Genomic DNA, 18,190 nt, shown 5'->3' with positions numbered 1-18,190 from the left:
GTGTAGGGACAGTCCCTTCATAATCTACAGACTCCATCCCTTTAAGCAAGGTGCCTGGAGATGTCCCCGCCCAAATGTTTTCTATTTTCTAAATTTGGGCGGGGCCGTGAAGGCAGCTGGAATGAGGTGGGGGTCTTGCTAAGGACCTAGGGGTTCTCGGAGACGGTAAAATGGGAACCGAGACACCCCAGGATCAGGCTTCTCTCTAAGCTAATCCACAATTTGTGTGTGGGAGAGCGCTCTGTAAGGATGGGGGGAGGCGGCCTCCCTTCCTGCCTAGCCTTGCGGGAGAGGGACACTACCCCCAGGAGACAGAGGATACTGACCGTCCATCCCTAATCTCTCCAAAAGAGGCAGCTGGGCAGAGGCTGTGACCCCCCGCCCCCTGCTAGGGTCCAAACCCTCCCGCTCCGGGCCCCGACTCACGGCCTGGAGGCGCCGCCCCGCCCGGCTGGCTCTGGTTCCGAGCGCCCGCGGCGGGAACTCGTCCCTCGGGGCTGGGCGGAGGGGAGGGTAGAGGAATCCCTCGGCTTGGGCGTCCACGCGGACCGGCGCGTGGGGTGTGGGATCCCGGGCCGTGAGCCCAGTGCAAGCCGGGACTGCCGAGTCAGGCGGCGTCAGCGCGGCAGGGCGGGGCACCCTGGCCCACGTGTGCCGGTTCGGTTTTCCGCGGAGCCGCGCGCCTGCCGGAGCGTCGGAATCGCCTCCCCCGCCTTCGGCAGCCTGGACCGAAGCCTTGCAGGTCCTGTTTAATTCCCTAACCGCATTTACTGGGTCGCTCCGATCGGTTTTCCTCACTGCAGATACAGTGACATTTTCAGAATGAAAATCTGATCATGTCACCACCCTCCTGCCTAAAACCCTTCAATGGCTTTCGCATTGCAGGGTAAATCCTAAGGCTGCAGCCGCAGGGCTCTGAGCATCCTGCTCTATCTCTCCAGCTTCAGCCTTTGCCCTTCAGTCTCTGGAACTGGGTCTCATGCTTCTTTCTGCCACACTGTTCCCTCTGCCCAAAATTCTCTTCCCCCTCTCATATTTAAGATCTCTTTTCAGATAAACCTTTTCTGACCTCCTAGGCCGGATTAGTTCCCCCTTTTATATTATCCCAGGGCATTTTGATCCTTTTCTTGATAGCATCTATCACAATTTGAAGTTATATGTTCCTTTTGTGCTCATTTAATTAAAGTCACTTACTGAACAGAGTAATTGCTTACTCTAATGATAAGACCAAAAGCACTGGCTGCTGTTAGGGAGAGGCAGCCCCAGAAAGAAGTCTGGGACAAGTTTAGCCTTTAGGGCACATGAGCTTCCAGGAGGTCCCTTCCTACCCCCCAGCTTTACTGAGTAAACCAAGCAATTGGCTATACCTTCCTCCTGCTACCCCCTTCATGCCACCAATTAAAAACAAACAAAACAAAACTATGGATTCATCTTTGAATCATAATACGTTAAAAAATACCCTTGTCTTTCCCGCCTCCCTTTCTTTTGCTTTTTTTGTTTTAAAAGAAGAATTTGAGTCTGATCTCCATAATGAGGCATCCTCTTCCATTTCCAACTTAATTCCAGTTTACCATTCTGCAACCTAGAGATTAAATGGCAAATTAAATCACACCAACAAATCCTATATACAAAATAAGGGAAATGGAAGAGGAAAAAAAAAACATTTCATGATTACGACAACTCCTATTTTAAGAGGGAAAAGGAAATAAAAAGGAAAAGGAAGAAGTAACTCAAGCTTTGGACACTCCCCCAGCTAAAAATATACACTTGGAGACCTCAGCCCCATTTCTACATCAGGTTCTGAGGCCTAACTAGTCTCGCTTTTCCCTTATCCACTGCAAGTTCCCCTTACCTTCAGCTGGAGTTTTTTTCCTTATGAGGTGACCCAAATCCTCACTTGTAAAGTCTCTGAGCTTTGGTGGTCTGCAGTGATACAGGTCTTCCTATGTCATAAAGTCACGACAAAACCTCATTGTTTGTTTGGTGGGCCCTGAATAGCTCCTCCTCATACCTCTCCTGTCTCTCCCAGCTCTAATTAGGTGGGTCATATGGAAGCCTGATGAATCTAGGAATAGGACTCCCACTCTAGGTGTCAGAGTCCTTCTCTGGGACTTTTTGAAATAAAATTAAAGGAAGACAAAGCAGGGAAGATGTGAGCCTAGGGCTGTAACAATCACATTTCCTGCCAAATAGAAGTCAGTCTGTAGTAGGAGAAAATAGTGCTGACATACAGACACAGAAAGACAGAAGTCCTTGTGATGGTCCTGTCCCTGTTTCCTGAGGCCTTGGTATACCTTGCAGCAAGACCCTAATTTTGCCAAGCCTAACTTGAGTGGAATTTCTTTCACTGGCAATCAAAAGAATCTTGATTAATACAAGAGCACAAGGTGGTCCCCTGGGTCCCACTGAGGCACCTCTCAGCGCTCATTAAGTAGTAGCAACTCTGTTTCCCCTTAATAGCCATTATCAGCCTACAAGTGTGACCTCCTTTCTTCTATTCCTCTAGTATTACGAGGAGCCCAAAACGCAGTGGAATCGTCTCTGCATTCCCTGGTTAGAAACATTTCTCCCTAGATGCTAAAACCTCCTGAACCGCAGAATGTCAAATATCAGAGACAGGAAGCAAACTCTCCAGAGAAAGTCATTAGGTACAATCACATAACATGCCACACTTACCTCTACCTCTTCCTATGTATTCTGGTTACAAAAAAAACAAGAATTATATATTGATTGTTGATCTAAAGCCTGTATTTTACTCAGCGTGCAATAACCTGACATAGCGGGAGTCATCAGTTGGTCACTCCATTGTTCTATAAAGCTGATTATCTCTAAATAACATAATACCTGACAGGTAAATTGAATTCCAAGGGCATCAGAATGTAGCTTCTCTTTTCTTAGGCAAGGATAATCTTGGGTGGGATACTCTAGCACGTATAATTAATGCAGTAAGTGCTCAGACAGTGGTCCTGGCAGCTCCATGACTTTCAAGAGAGCTGGGAGCCTGGAGAACAAAAACCCCCAGGAAGGCAGGGGCATCCATGACCACAGAAAAGCAGATATACAGATGTCTGTTATTCAGTCACCAGAGGCTTCTTCAGTCAGGATGCCAGGGAATCAGTCACCCCAGGTGAAGGGGTGTCTGTAGCTGTGTCCACCCAGCTACATAGATTGCAGGGACTTAACTGGCAGGGACACAGAAATCACCAGAGATGGACAGTACCAGCCCAAACAGGGCTCTGCAGAAGGCCAGCCCATCATGAAGATCTAGCAGTGGAAAGTGATTCGCTATCTTGGTGAGCAGACAGATGTCAGAGCCAAGACTGGCTGGCAGTGAGTGGCCAGATCCAGGCCCTAGGGGCCTGGGATGTGAGGCAAGGAGACAAGGGAGGCTGAGAGGAATTTCTACTTCAGGGAATAGGACTGGCATGAGTTCCTCTATAGGTGGATAATTTCTCAATGTCAGTACTCCCAGGAAAAAAGAGATGGCTAGGATCAAGGTGTTTTAATCTCAAGGACCTTGCCCCTTCCCATTCATTTATTCATAGTCAGGACACAGTTACACAGGGCTACTTTGTGCCAGGTAATGTGCTGAGGATTAAGAGCAGAATCAGAAGTGGTGGTGGCCTCGGAGAGCTCTCTGTTTAGAAAGGGAAATAGAAAAGAGTGGGCTGTACAATGTGATAGGTCCTACAACAGAGCTAGAAGGCAAAAGTAATGAGCCCAAAAGATGGGAAGGAAAAGGCTTCACAGAGGTGATATTTGAGCCAGGTTTTGAAGGATGAATAGAAGCTCACCGAGAGAAAGCAGAAAGCAGCGGAAACTGTATGCTGTGTGCGTGTTCAGATAACACAGAGGAGGCCAGTGTGTCTGGAGCTTGGGAGGAAATGGAGATGGGAGGTGAGGCTGGAGGATAAAGTTGGCCCAGTTGTGAAAGGCCTTGACCTGCGTTCCAAGGAGCTTGGGCTTCATCCTGTGAACGGCAGGGAAATAACTGAGGAAGCCCCCAAAGATTCCACATCAAAACAAAGCACAGGCATCTAATCCTGGGGGACAAGCTCCATTGTGACCTGCTTTCTTCTCTTTTCCTGAGCTCGTATCATCTGTCAACTTCCCACATAGCTTTGGGAACTTGGACAAATCAAAGCATTTTAACTCTTTTAGGTTAAACAAAGATAATATGCCTTGAACACTGTTAAATAACATTAAAATTGTGAACACTGTTACTTGGGCTCCTAAGGCCAGGCAGAGCCCTGGAGGACCTTTGAAGTACCTGAGAGCCCTTAAGGCAGAAAAAAACCATTCTCCAGAATTAGCTCAGCTCAGCAAAGGAAGGCCTAGGAAGCTGGTGACCTAGTTGTTTTGTGCATCCATTTCTCTACCACCCCTTAAAGGTAAAGTGTCACTCTCATCTATCCAGAAATTGATGTGTGATCACCTTAGGTAAGATGTGTCCCTTCTCCACCCCCAGCATGGCTGTTTTCTCAGCTGTAAAATGAGGGGCTGGTACATCAAACCTGAAGTTTTACAGCTTTTTTTGTCTTAAGCCTTAGAATCATCCTTTTCCAACAAAATCTTTGTAATTTACCCAGTTTGAGATCTCTCCTGCCCTGAACCATCCACCCTGAACAGCTCCTGAGGGACCTCCCAGGAAGCTTTTTTTTTTTTTTTTTTTTTGCGGTACGCGGGCCTCTCACTGCTGTGGCCTCTCCCGCTGCAGAGCACAGGCTCCAGACGTGAAGCCCCAGCGGCCATGGCTCACGGGCCCAGCCGCTCCGCGGCATGTGGGATCCTCCCGGACTGGGGCATGAACCTGCACGAACCTGCGTCCCCTGCATTGGCAGGCGGACTCCCAACCGCTGCACCACCAGGGAAGCCCCCCAGGAAGCTTTTAAAGCTCAGTGGGGCAGTTCCAAATGTACTGCTCCACATTAACCTGGGAGATGAATTTCTCTTCCCAAGCCCCCCTGCATCCTCCCTCCTGACCCTGAAGGGAAAAAGGAGAAACTGAGGTGTGTTTTGGAGATGCTGGAAGCCTGAAAGTTAGCATAGACTCTTTCTCCCCAATGCACTCAAATGGTAAATAGCCTCTCTTCCACCAGGAGCCCAGAGAAGCCAAATCCAAGGTCCCAGAGCCCACAACAGAGTGAGGTAGAGAAGCCGATCTGAAGGGAGAATGAGAGAAGGGAGTGCCTGTTCCACCCCCTTCCTAGCAGCTGCCTCCATGGGCTCCATAATCCCCCTGCCCTCTCCTCCACCCCACCCTCCGGCCGCCCACCTCTCCTCCACCCACCCATTCATCAGTAGGAGGGCACGCTATCAGCACAGCCTTTCAGGGACTGACAGGTCCTTTCTGGGTGCCCCCCACATGTAACCACTTAACCTCCAGCACAAAGGGCCAGGCTGAATGGGCTTGAAGCCGGTGGCTCGTGCGGAGGGGGAGGCCTCAATAGGATTTGGGGAGCTGGGTGTATAAACTGCTCTGCTCCAGCAGCCCTCAATGGAGGAGCTGGAGTCGGGGCATGTGCCGAGGGGAGGAGCCCGGCAGCTGCATCCCACCCCTGAACAATGATTTATTCATTCTTCTGGCACACACAGAGAAAACAGACTGGGGGAACGTGGCTCCACAAATCGCCCTCGGCCTCAGCTGATTCCCACGGCAATCGGGCAATCACCGTGCCCCGTCCCACCCTGCCCCTCCCGTTCTCCGTAAGGAAGTAGAGTACACCATGGGAGGCCTTCAGTAGCCTGAAGGTCAGGCAGGCATGCTCTTTGAATAGGCTCCACTCAATCTCAATCTCCCTCTCTGAAAGCTTCCTCGTCAGGTTTTCCTCATACCCATTTCACAGCCAGAGAAACTCCTGCAGGAAAAAAAAAAAAAAAAAGGCACATAGCTTGGCCTGTCTCAGGACTGCCCCAGGGGAAGGGCTGAGAAGGAAGCAGGAAGTTGGGGAGCTTAGCCTAGAAATAACTGACTAGTAATGGGAATGCAATAAAGGCTTGCTGATTAAGTTAATGGCATTCTCTAGCCACATCTGGCTCCAATTCCTGGAAGAATCTTCGGGAGAAATTTGGGGAGTAGGGAACAGAATGAAGGCAGGTAAGCAAAGATGCTAAAACCAGTAGACCAAAAAAAAAAAAAAAAAAAAATGTCGGGTGGGTGGTTTCAGGAAGCTAAATTGTGACAAGAATAAATTCGCTTTTGCCCTCTTACCTCCATACCTCATGTCATCAGAGCCAGTTCACACAGAAAAATCATCATAATAAATAAAACTAAAAAATCAATAATGTTAGCAGAACAGGGAGAACCAGATTGAAGTGACCATCCTCAGACTGGCCCCTGGGCCTCCTATCCCCAAGCTCATAATTACCTTGTCACACAGAAAACATATCTATTGTGGATGGTGAGTGTGGAGAGGTGGGAGATCCTGGGCAAGGAGGTTGCCCACTGAGGAGGGGGGTGGGGTCCGCATTAGGAAGACAGATTGGCCTTGGCACTGGGGTGGGAGGGAGGGGGCTGTGTTGAGACTGACAAAACTAAGGCCTAGACAGTTTCCCAAAGTTTTCTTCCCTTAGGAGGGTGATCCTGCCTAATACTCAGTACTAGGGGTGGGAAATTGGAGGGGGCTGGGGGAAAGATCTCCAAGCACACCCCACTGAGCCTCAGGAGGACGGGTTGCTATGCTGCTGCTGCCCTCTGGTGGACATAAAAAGGCAGCATGGACATCTCCAGCGCTGGAAACAAATGCTGGAAACTGCAAAGGAGTCTCTGTCCTTTCCTGTCCTAAAGCCTTGGCCACCAGGACTAGCACACTCATAGGCTGGATTCCCCAGGAAGCAGACTCAGACAGTTTAGGACGCCACCCTTGGGATCAACATCTGTGGAAGTGAGGGTAAAGGAGCTGAACTACCAATACAGGTCCATGACAGCCTCAGCCAACCCCCCAGGGAGCTCTGAAGTGAGAATGGGCCCTTTAGAATTGTCCCAAAATGAGCTGAGGTGGCCAGGCCTTTACACTCCTGTCATCGCTGGATGTGGGCTGTGCTGGAATGGGGCGTGAGCGTTGGGTAAGGGGTTCTCTGCAGCTGAGGCCGTCCCCTCACTGAAGTCCGTCTGCAGAGGGGCCAGCAAAGCCTTCACTAAAGGGGATAGGGTGGTGCATCACGGGCTCTACCCCACATACCACAGATACTCATTAAACGTATGTTAAATGAATGGCAGGGTTAGATCATGCCTCAGGCTCCAGGCTCCACAGGACAGCCCACAAGCCTGTTATTCAAGCTGTTACACACTGACTTTTCGAAATGGTCAAGGGAACCTTAATGCTCCAATTCACGGATTCATTCATTCAACAAGCACTCACTGAGATTTACTATGTGCTGGACCTGGAGGCAGACACTTTACAAATTTCTCAAATTTAATCCTCACAACTGTGGAGCTAGTTAACTCAGATTATACAGATGAGATCAAGTTATTAAGTGGCTATCACAGTCCGATGGCACTGTGACAATGGGTGAGTGGGCCGGGCAGGGCTCAGTGACAAATGACACTCAAAATGGGACAAGTGCTCTTGCTGCTGCCAAAGATTCTTCAGGCCAGAAAGGGTCTTGGCTCTGTTCTGTGAGTGTGCATGTGTGTATGTAGAGAGAGGGCTCTCTCTATGATTTCAGCCAGAACATTTCCTCTATTGCAGCCAAGAGTCATGCCTCCATAGCCTCCTGCTTTAGTTCCTTCCTAATAACGTTGCTGCCCAGAGGTAACAGAACCACAAGCTTTAAAAATTCCTGGTTGTAGCCACAGAGCTAGCTCCTTCCCTGGATATTTAATGGACAGACAGCCCTTAACCCCCAGTGTTCTTTGGCCATAAAATCATCACAAAGTTATGAAAGGGTAAGTTCTTCCCCTAATGTCTAACTTCCATAACTGCTGTGATCATTCTGGGATGATAACATTGAAGGGACAAGAGGCGGACCGGGTCTCTGCTCTAGAAACCTCTCTGTACCCTGACACTCTCAGTAAGCCCGTGGATCTCTGGGAGGAGGCGAGGGCAGGAGAGCTAGAGAAAGCCGTCGGCTGCCGTTCTGCTACAGCCCTGACATGTTCTCATTCTTGGCCAATTAAACCTTTCAGCACTCCCAGCCACCAATATACAGATTTTAGTTTTCTCATCTAGATTGTAATCATAAAGAACTTGAAGGAAAATGAGGGAGAGGGAAAGCCTGGATGTTATGGAGGGATTTCCGGGTCTGACTACAGAGACATAAAATACTTTCAATACTCCTCACCCCCTCCCAACCATACACACACACACACACTCTCTCTCTCTCTCTCTCTCTCACTCATATGCTTTTCCTCCTGGGCCCCCAGAACCTAATTTTTCACGTTTGGAAAACCCAGATGATTTTTGCCTGGGTCCATCTGGTTTTCCAAATAACCTGTCTTTTTGATAAATAACATAAGTTAGACAAGACAAACAAAGAGAGGGGTGGGCAGTCAGCTTTTTTCCTTCCTTCAGCCTCTGAGAAAAAGAGATGGGGACTGAAAAACCTACAGGACTCACTCCCAATCCTGACCCTGCACCTTCCACCCCTTAGATTGGGCCCAGTGATTCTCCAGCCTGGAGCTGAGAGCTGCCTCTTCACCCCCACCTCTACCCCACCAGCCATCAAGAACACCAGACTGTGGTTCCTTCTAAAATGAAGGGAGGACTTCCCTGGTGGTCCAGTGGTTAAGAATCCACCTTCCAATGCAGGGGATGCGGGTTCAAGCCCTGGTTGGAGAACTAAGATCCCACATGCTGTGAGGCAACCAAGCCCGTGCACTCTAGAGTCCTCGCACCACAACTAGAGAGAAGCCCACGTGCTGCAGTGAAGAGCCCAAGCGCTGCAATGAAAGATCCCATACGCCACAACTAGAGAGAAGCCTGAGTGCCACAACTAGAGAGAAGCCCACATGCCCCAACAAAATATCCCACATGCCACAACTAACGCCCGACGCAGCCAAAAGATAAATAAAAAATAAGGAAAATAAAGAAAATTAAAAAAAAAAAAAGAAAGAAGTCCATTTGAGAAAAAGGGGGGGAAGGCTCTGAAGCTTTGTGTAATGTGAATGGAGAACAGAGGATGATAGGAGGTTGGGAGGCACAACTGTGTCATGGAGGGTCTTGTAGTTTGAACTTAATCCTGAGTGCACTGGAAGACAGAAAAGGTTTTGAGTGAGGGAGTGGCATCCTCCTATTTAATTATGCAAATATCGCCCTTTGGCTGCTGTGCACAGATTGGATGGAAAGGAAGCAAAAATGGGAGTGGGGAGATCAGGAGGCTACTGCCAACACCCTGGCAAGAAATTATGGAATCCTGGATTAGACCATCGGCTATAGAGGTGATTCAAGATGCAATCTGGAAGTAGAAATAACAAGATTTAGAGATTGCTTGATTATGGGAGTAAGGAAGGAGGGATCGAGAATGTCTTTTGGGTTTCCAGCCTGAGTGACTGGGTATGTGGAGGTACCTTTTAGTGAAATGGGAAACACAGGAGGAAGAGCATTTTTAGAGAAGGAACATCACATTTTTAAAGATGTCAAGTTTGAGATGCTTATGAGACAACAGGCCTTGGAGGAGTGGTCCACAAAACATGATGCAGTTGTAATATTGGCAAATCCATATGCTTGCAGAGTAGTGTTCGACATAATGCATCCACATACATCTTCCAACAAGCCTCACAGCAACTCTGAGACAGGCATGAATGACTATCCTCATTTTATAGATATAAATGGAGGCTCTGAAAGGTTTGGTATTTTTCATTCACCCTTTACTGGGCAATTCCACATTCCAGACCATGTGCCAGGCAGTGAGTAGGACACAAAGGTAGAAGATATAAGGCCATTTCAGGGATGATACAATCAGAGAGTATCATGACAATATTCCTCCCAGAAATACTCTCCCTTATTCTGAGGTGTACAAGCCCCACTTGGGGGACAGGAAGCCCCAAGAGACATTACATATATCTCTGGGGGCTAAAACCCCGAAAACACTCACATTGAGCCATTAGAGATTCTCAAAGTGGGTAAAGTTTGTAGAGAGGCAGTTGAGAATTTGCACAGGAAGCTGAGTATCTTGTCTCTACAGCGCTTTGGTGAGTATAACCTGGTGCTTTATGGAAGAGACCCTAGTATGGTTTGTGCAGCTGTGGACTGAATTGTTTAAATGAAGTAAATACCATGTGTCCCTACCCCAGCGTGCGGAACACAGAGGAGGTGGAAGGACTGACACTGAGCACCCTCATCGCCCAGACTCACGTGCTCTCATCCCTCCAGGCAGATAATTTCCAAGCTAGTGAAGCAAGAGTCCTAGCAGGAGCCACAGCACAGGCCCTGGGCTTCAGTTTCCCTAGAATGGAGCTGAAGCTGGAGGCTCAGTGCTCTGGGCACAGGTCATATGGTCAGGTCCCGACTCTCCACTTCAATCTTATTACCAAGGCTTAGCTTGCCTTCTGACAGTTACACTGACATGGGGAAAAGCGACCCAGAGCTTAAGACTCAACTTTTCTTTCTCCAAAGAGTGCTTTCTTTCTGGAGCCTAGAATAGAAACCCTTTGCTCCCTAGATTTCTCAGGCACTGATTTTCTTACCCTTAGTGGTCAATCCTAATACTCTTCTCCATTTCTCCCTGCCAAAAAAGGATATGGGAAAGCAAAAGGGGAGAAATATCCAGCCCTCCTCCCTAGTTCTCTATTGCTTAGCAAGGGCTGCCTAGCCTTGGCCACTGTTTAGAGAGCTCAAAGGAAGGGGCAATAATGCCCACCTTGGACCCACGTCTGCCAATCAAAGGGCTATAACAACAGGCACCATTTATGTAAACTCTCCTCACCTGCACTGAACCCAAACCACTTGGTTAGTTAATTTCGATCAATTCACCAGAGTTGAGAAGACAGTGAGGGGACAATGGCAGCAGCCTCTCACTCCAGTCCCAGAGGCCTCCCCTGAGAGACAGATACCCTGAAAACAAAATGCTCAACATTAGACAGGCTCTGACCTAAGAATGAGCATTCAATCTCGACAGCAAATCCTGCCTTCAAGGCATTGGGATTTATTGAAAAACTACATACATATTAAAACATCTTTATATACATTTTCACCATTACAAGATTACAAATATACAAATGTAAATTCCATCAAAGTCAGCATCTTGCATATTACAAACAACTGTAGAAAACCTATGTCCTAATTCCACCAGTTAAATTGGTATTCCTTATCTGCCAGTGAAAAACTGGCACGGTTCATCCAGCTTCCCAAGTCCAGCTCCTGACAGTGAAACCACAGTATTTACATGAAATGTTTTTCCAAAGCAGCAGTGACACTTGGTTCTGAGAGGAAAAAAAAAAAAATCTGTCTAAAACTCTGACAGCCTCATAGTAGTTCAGGGAAAATCGGGAGTGGTGGCAATCCTAACAATATTTTGATGAAACTCCAAGATGATCTTTTCTCAAAATAAGTAATGAAGTATTAAATTGTCCTCTGCTCAGGGCAATGTACTCAACCCAGTTTAATGCAATAAATAGTGATTATATATAACTCTTCTAGTCAGAATGAGAAGGAAGGTCCTTGAGCAATAGTGCTTCAAATCGAAAATTTGGTCCCTAGAGAGCTCTCTGCCCCACGGAATATCTCCTGTCTACGGACCCTGGATGTAACCTTTTATCTTCATCCTCATACTCCAGAAAAGGCGCTCTTTCTGACTTGGGTACCAGTTTGAGTCCTTATTATAAAGGAAGCACAGGTTAATTGGAAATTTGAGACTGCACTGGGAAGAGGCATAAAAGAAAATGGAAGGGGCAAAACTAATAAAACAGCCCATGTGTCGATTCCTAGATCCTCCAAGAAGTCTCTCTTTCACTGAGTCCTGGTCACCATGGTGCAGATCATAGGGGTGTGAAGGAGTCATCCCAGTTTTGATGTTCACTGCTGTCTGTAATTTTCTGTCATGCCACACTTTTTCTTCCTCCAATCACCCCTTTCACCAAAAGTTATCAACCCAGGAAGCTGCTAGGATAAAATGTCAAATATTTAATGGAGGACACCCAGGTATCCCATAAGTTGATGTTGTAAACACTGAAGAATTAAGTTAGTGGCCAACCCAGGAAGTAATACTAGGAAAGAGATGTCCAGAGCCATGCAGTGGAAAGAACTGGAATCTCTGTCCTCAACCTTAATGCACTGATTATGAAGGAAGGGGGGATAATCCACATGAGCATCGATTCCAACCTTCAATGCCAGAAACTTCTCAACGAAGTCTCCACACAGGTGCCGGTGCCCTTGTGGTGTTAGCTTTCCAAGTATCTGAAGATGCTTTGCTTCGATCCTGAAGCGCTATCATCTGTTTTGAGGCGCTTAGGTGAAGGGGATGTCATTAAAGACGGACCCCTTCTCCTTACCTAGAGAGCAGAGAAAGAGCCAACTCAAGACCTTCATACAAGTACTTAGCTTCACTTAGCCCTTAAGCAGCTCATAGTTAAATCACGGATCATTAGAAAAAAAGAAAAAGAAATTTTCCAGGCAAGTTTCAAAGCTGATTACTTACTGCAGGTAGCAATCCCCTTGTACCTTATTGGGAGTGCAAGATTAACACTGCAGCATTTAAGCCTTTAAGCCAGAAATATATATATTTTTTCAATTCAATTCATTCATTCACTCTGCTGTGGAGATTCACCAAATCAGTTCTCAAATTCCCTACCCGAGGCTTAGATGATTCCTTTGCTGCCTCAGCCTTGACAGGAGAAAGTGTGTGGAAGACAAAGTTTCTTGAATTTCGGGGAGCACTAGGGTTGAGGTCAGACAGGGCAGCCAGTTTCTGAAGCACAGCTTTGGGCTGGTTTAGCAGTGAGCCCGTCTTCAGCTGAGGAAAGAAGAGTCATCAAATTCCTGGTATCAAATTCCAAGTGCCAAGGGAAGAATGAGAAGTCAGCGCCTCCCTGCCTCCACCAGGTATTGAGGGGACACAGTCCTACCCTGCTCAAGTAGAAAAGAAATGGTAGGCTCCTTTGACATCTACTTCCATTTCTTGGAGCCACCTCCCTCCCCTAATGAAAGAGCATTCCCTTAACTTGACCTGGGCCTTTATAACACTGAAGATCATGACATCAGGCTAACAAGGTCCCCAACCAACCTGGTTGTCACTTCCTGGTTTGGTGGCTTCAAAAGGATTTCTGAATAAAGACTCTGATTCTTGAATAACCACAGTGCGACTGACTGAAAAGACAAGACAGAGAGGCTTGTTCTGGACAAAGCTGCGAAGAATTACTTTTAAATCTAAACAAGCTAACAAGCCTTTAACTAAACCAATAAACTAAAGCCATAGGAACTCTGATTATTTTATAATCATGACTTGAAAGTACACTTAAGTGGCTTAAGAGAAGACAGACAACTCAGCTGAACTTACTGTCTAATTAACAGTAATAATAAGAAAATACAAGAGTGGTAGGAGTGTTAAGGAGTGTTTAAGAGCATCAGCTCTGGGGTTAGGCATATCTGGGTTCAAATTCCAGCTCTAACACTTAAGTATATAATCCTGGGCAACTGAATAAAGAAGCCAGAATTCAATCCTCTGAGCTGCCTTAGAACATAAAGCAAAACCAGCTACATATACTCACAATCACAATGTCGACTGCCCAACAGTCTAAGATGGAAAGAATACTGTCTCTCCCCATCGGAGGGACGCCGGCCCATGAGTAGGCTGCACCAGCCCCCGAAGGCTGGAGTCACCTCTAAGGCTCCAGCACTAACAACCCCGGGGGCCAGACCCTGAGGAGGACTAAGAGCTCACCGTTCTTCTGCAGAGCTTTGGCTGTAACTTTCTTGGCCAGCATCATAAACTGACTATCTTCCCCAATCTCTTCTTCTTCTTCAGCTGCAATTTTCCCCTGCTGTGCCTGAAAATAAAAATCAGACAGCATTAACAGAAGCCCACAGCTCCCCCAAATAATTAGTATAGCCTGGAAGCTAGAGTACTTGGGACAGCATTTGTTTTCCTTTTTGCAACTCTTTGTTGCTTTAGACAAAAAAAAAAAAAAGGATTTTGGACAAAAACATGACTAGAACTGCCCACAGTAACCTTCTCAAAGCACAAAAGAAAATTCAAGGATTAAAAGGGACAGCAGGGTTTCCCTGGTGGCGCAGTGGTTGAGAGTCCGTCTGCCAATGCAGGGGACATGGGTTTGTGCCCCGGTCCGGGAGGATCCCACATGCCGCGGAGCGGCTGGTCCTGTGAGCCATGGCCGCTGGGCCTGCGCGTCCGGAGCCTGTGCTCCACAGCGGGAGAGGCCACAATGGTGAGAGGCCTGCGTACCACAAAAAAAAAAAAAAAAGGGGGGAACAGCAATATATTGCCCAAGATTTTGACGACTATCATGACAAGCTGGGTGACGGAGTGACCTCATAAGTAGGGTCGGAATAGGAGAATTTCTTGCAGGCTTCCTACCTGGTCCCGAAGCCACTGCTCTCGTTCAATTCGCTCCTTCCTCCATCTGGCTTCCGTCTCATCAAGCTGTTCTTCAGTCTGATCATCATCAGAGTCTCTGTGGAACAAGTCCATCTGGGAAGCATCATCTAAAGCAAAGAGTTAAGGCTATTAGCATTCTGCACTCCCCACAAGAGAGGGTGTCTCAACAGACACAAGTGAACCCTTTTCATTTACAATACACTGACACAAGCTTTTCCTATCCATTAACAGAAAATAAAGGTCAAGGCAAGGTCCTCCACAGCTGCCTGCTATAGTTTTGATTTCCTCTTGCTGTCTTAAACTGGACAAACATGTACCTTTGTACAATTTGCTTCTAAAGACAACAATCAAAATACCTATGTTCTTCCATCGGAATTTCCTCATTCGTCCAGGACCATCACTGTGCAGGTCCCCATCAGCAAGGTACCTTTCTTGGTACAAACGTAACTGTCGTTTATCATCATCCAACATTGTTTTCCTACAACAGGAGAAATACGGTGTTCAAAACCAGGACCACTCTGGCTGGTTATAGGGCCTGCCTTAAGACACACCCCATTCATTATTCAGAAGGGCTTGCTGGGATACTGACATGTGTATTTTCTTGATTTGACTCTGCAGTTCCTCATCAGAAGGAAGTAATTCATCAATTACATCCTCTTCATATTCATCAAGCTCTTCCCCATCATACTCATCTTCACTTCCCACGTCACTCCCTGACACCTCTGCCTCATCCTCCAGGTATTTCTTCAATCTCCTGGAAAATTGAAAATTAGAAAATACAACAATGAATATACACACAGCAATGAGAAAAGCAGAACACAGAGCCATCTCTAATAACAATAAGATTTAATTAATAATAATAATACATTTTGATAATACTTAAAAGTCTATTATTTAATATATACTGTGTGCCAATAACTGTGCTTTGGAGCATTACTGCGTTATCTCAGGGAGGAGTATTATTATTCCTTTCAATTTTCAGTTGAAGGAACTGAGACTCAGAGAGTAAACAACTTACCAATGGTCACACAGCTAGCTGGGAGGCAGCAGAGCCTGGATTCAACCTAGGTTGGTGACTCTAAAGCCAGAACTCTCAATCTCCTCTATATATTTGGGACACACCTGCTAGAAGGTTCAAACTATTTTGTCTTGTATTTAAGCTTACCAGCTTCAAGAGACAGACTACAGATAGCATAGTATGGAAAGGTAATAGACTGTAGTCTTCTTACAGCCTGCCAAATCTTGACCCTCAAGTTAGAGGTATGACTGAAGCTCAGAGTTAGTAGTAATCAAAACCACTACAAGTTAGTTTTTCTGACTTCAGCTCACATCGAGAACAAATCTGCTGTCATCTGAGTTCAAAGTGCTGTCACTTATGGTCATGAGTGGCAGAAGCTTGATGGCTTTCTGATGGCTGATTTTTTTTAAAATAAATTTATTTATTATTTATTTTTGGCTGTGTTGGGTCTTCGTTTCTGTGCGAGGGCTTTCTCTAGTTGCGGCAAGCGGGGGCCACTCTTCATCGCGGTGTGCGGGCCTCTCACTGTTGCGGCCTCTCGCTGTGGAGCACGGCTCCAGGCACGCAGGCTCAGTAGTTGTGGCTCACGGGCCCAGTTGCTCCGCGGCATGTGGGATCCTCCCAGACCAGGGCTCGAACCCGTGTCCCCTGCATCGGCAGGCAGACTCTCAACCACTGCATCACCAGGGAAGCCCCGAAGACTGATTTTTTATGAAAGACTTCCATTATTATTTTAAAGCTGAGTTCCTCTAACTCCTAGGGTTCCTGAAGAATTCCTTCAGGGGCCAATAGCCACTAAGCTTCTCAATCTTCCCATCTACCCTCTTTGAGCAGTTCAATTTTTAGCTGCCATTCTTTATAAGATTTCATTTGAACAAAGGACTCTATAGTTAAATAAGGTTTAAGAACCATTGCCTTAGAAAAAAAATCTATAGATGGCCCAAAGCTGTATGAATAGTTAATTTGACAGGTGACAAATTAGAAGCCCAAACTGATCTCAACAGAATGGAATGATGGGCTAAAAACAACAAAATAAATCTAATAAGGATCAATATGATATCCTATATTTGAATTCCAAAAGTCATCTACAAATAATAAAATGTGGAATACCTATTAAAATGGTTTTTATAAAACCTTCAATATCAAGGAAAAAGGCTTACAGATATGGTAAGTAGGAAAAAAAAGCAAGATGCAAAATTGTACATATAAAAAAAATTGTACAGATCTCAACCACATAAAAATACATGCCTGAAAAAAAGTTATGAGGTAATAATAACCACCACCACCACTTTCAAAAATATCCTGGACGGTGGACATGGATGACTTTCTTTTTTTTGGCTGCGTTGGGTCTTTGTTGCTGCACGCGGGCTTTCCCTAGTTGCGGTGAGCAGGGGCTACTCTTTGTTGTGGTGCTCGGGCTTCTCTTTGCAGTGGCTTCTCTTGTTGCAGAGCACGGGCTCTAGGCATGCGGGCTTCAGTAGTTGCAGCACTCGGGCTCAGTAGTTGTGGCTCTCGGGCTCTAGAGTACAGGCTCAGTAGTTGTGGCGCACGGGCTTAGTTGCTCCGTGGCATGTGGGATTGTCCCAGACCAGGGATCGAACCTGTGTCCCCTGCATTGGCAGGTGGATTCTTAACCATTGCATCACCAGGGAAGTTCCTGGATGACTTTTTATTTATGTCTTTCTGTATTCTTTGAAATATTCCAAAATAAATGGCTTACTTTCATGATCAAAATGACAACAAAATATTAAAAAAATAAAGGGGGGTCATTTGCCTGAGACTAGGATGAGGAAAACCTGAATGACAGTAATTCACAGGAAAAAAGGCATGGGGAATTTTAGTCATCTACAAGATCCTCAGGATCTACAGTGACTCAGCTCTTATGCTCTTTGGTTACTTTATAAAGTAGTATGCAACCAGAACAAGGGATGTGGTTGTACCACTACATAGAGCGGTGGTCAGACCACACGTGAAGATAAAGAGAGTTTCCATACATGTGAGGAGTCTGGAAGCAATGTCACGTGAGAAACAGTTGAAGAACTAGGGATGTTTAGTATAGGAATCACTTGAGGATGTGACCATCTTTGAATACTCAAGAGATATCACGTAAATGGCTTCTATTCAATCTGTGTTAACCACAAAAAGGAAAAATAGAACCAGCAAATGTAGCAAGCTACAACTCAACTGTCAGGAGAACTTTCTTGCAACTGAAGGAAGGGGCATAACACCTACATTTGCCTTTTCAACTTCTCGGATTGCTGCAGGAGGTCTTCCTCATCATTATCTTCATGGTCTTCTAGTGCTGGGTCTTCATTGTCAGAGTCACTGTGTTCATCCTGCAAAATCATATAGTATCACATGCAAAGTTACACAGAATAAAATGTGTCCTCAACTAAGACAGGAATTTATAAAATTCTGCCCAAACATTTGATTCTAGGAAATTGCTTCTGATAACATGCCAAACAGAATTCTCAAGAACTCAAACTACAAAACAAGCAAACACAGCAGCGATACATGGAGTTCGGTTATGATTACTCTGTCCCCTTCAAACTCACCTCATCACTATCAAACTCATTATCATTTGGGACAAGCTGAAAGTCTCCAAATTCCTCCTCTTCACCTTCTTCTTCCCTAAAATGCAAATCAACAAATCAATAAAAGAGTTGAAAGCAAACTACA

The 18,190-nt window shown here is 46.2% G+C and overlaps 1 protein-coding gene across 3 annotated transcripts in view; it reads right to left on the bottom strand.

Moving 5' to 3' along the window:
* Window positions 1-2,085: 2,085 nt before the first annotated feature.
* Window positions 2,086-18,190, bottom strand: part of CLSPN (claspin) — a gene marked incomplete at both ends in the record, with an annotated part of 37,544 nt that continues 21,439 nt past the window's right edge. For 2 of the 3 annotated variants that reach the window (XM_082834215.1, XM_082834217.1), the window contains 9 exons: window positions 12,320-12,430; window positions 12,730-12,891; window positions 13,162-13,244; window positions 13,819-13,924; window positions 14,473-14,600; window positions 14,850-14,971; window positions 15,083-15,247; window positions 17,744-17,847; window positions 18,067-18,142. In XM_082834215.1, the coding sequence (XP_082690341.1) occupies window positions 12,320-12,430; window positions 12,730-12,891; window positions 13,162-13,244; window positions 13,819-13,924; window positions 14,473-14,600; window positions 14,850-14,971; window positions 15,083-15,247; window positions 17,744-17,847; window positions 18,067-18,142 (1,057 nt within the window). Of the gene's footprint in view, window positions 2,116-12,319; window positions 12,431-12,729; window positions 12,892-13,161; window positions 13,245-13,818; window positions 13,925-14,472; window positions 14,601-14,849; window positions 14,972-15,082; window positions 15,248-17,743; window positions 17,848-18,066; window positions 18,143-18,190 lie in introns of those variants that run through there. The other variant, XM_082834216.1, reaches the window with a different exon arrangement.

Source organism: Leucopleurus acutus (assembly GCF_964270905.1).
Source record: "Leucopleurus acutus genome assembly, chromosome: 2".
Lineage (NCBI taxonomy): Eukaryota > Metazoa > Chordata > Mammalia > Artiodactyla > Delphinidae > Leucopleurus > Leucopleurus acutus.
The sequence above is the reverse complement of the archived record's forward strand: the minus strand, read 5'-3'. Positions and strand labels throughout refer to the sequence as shown.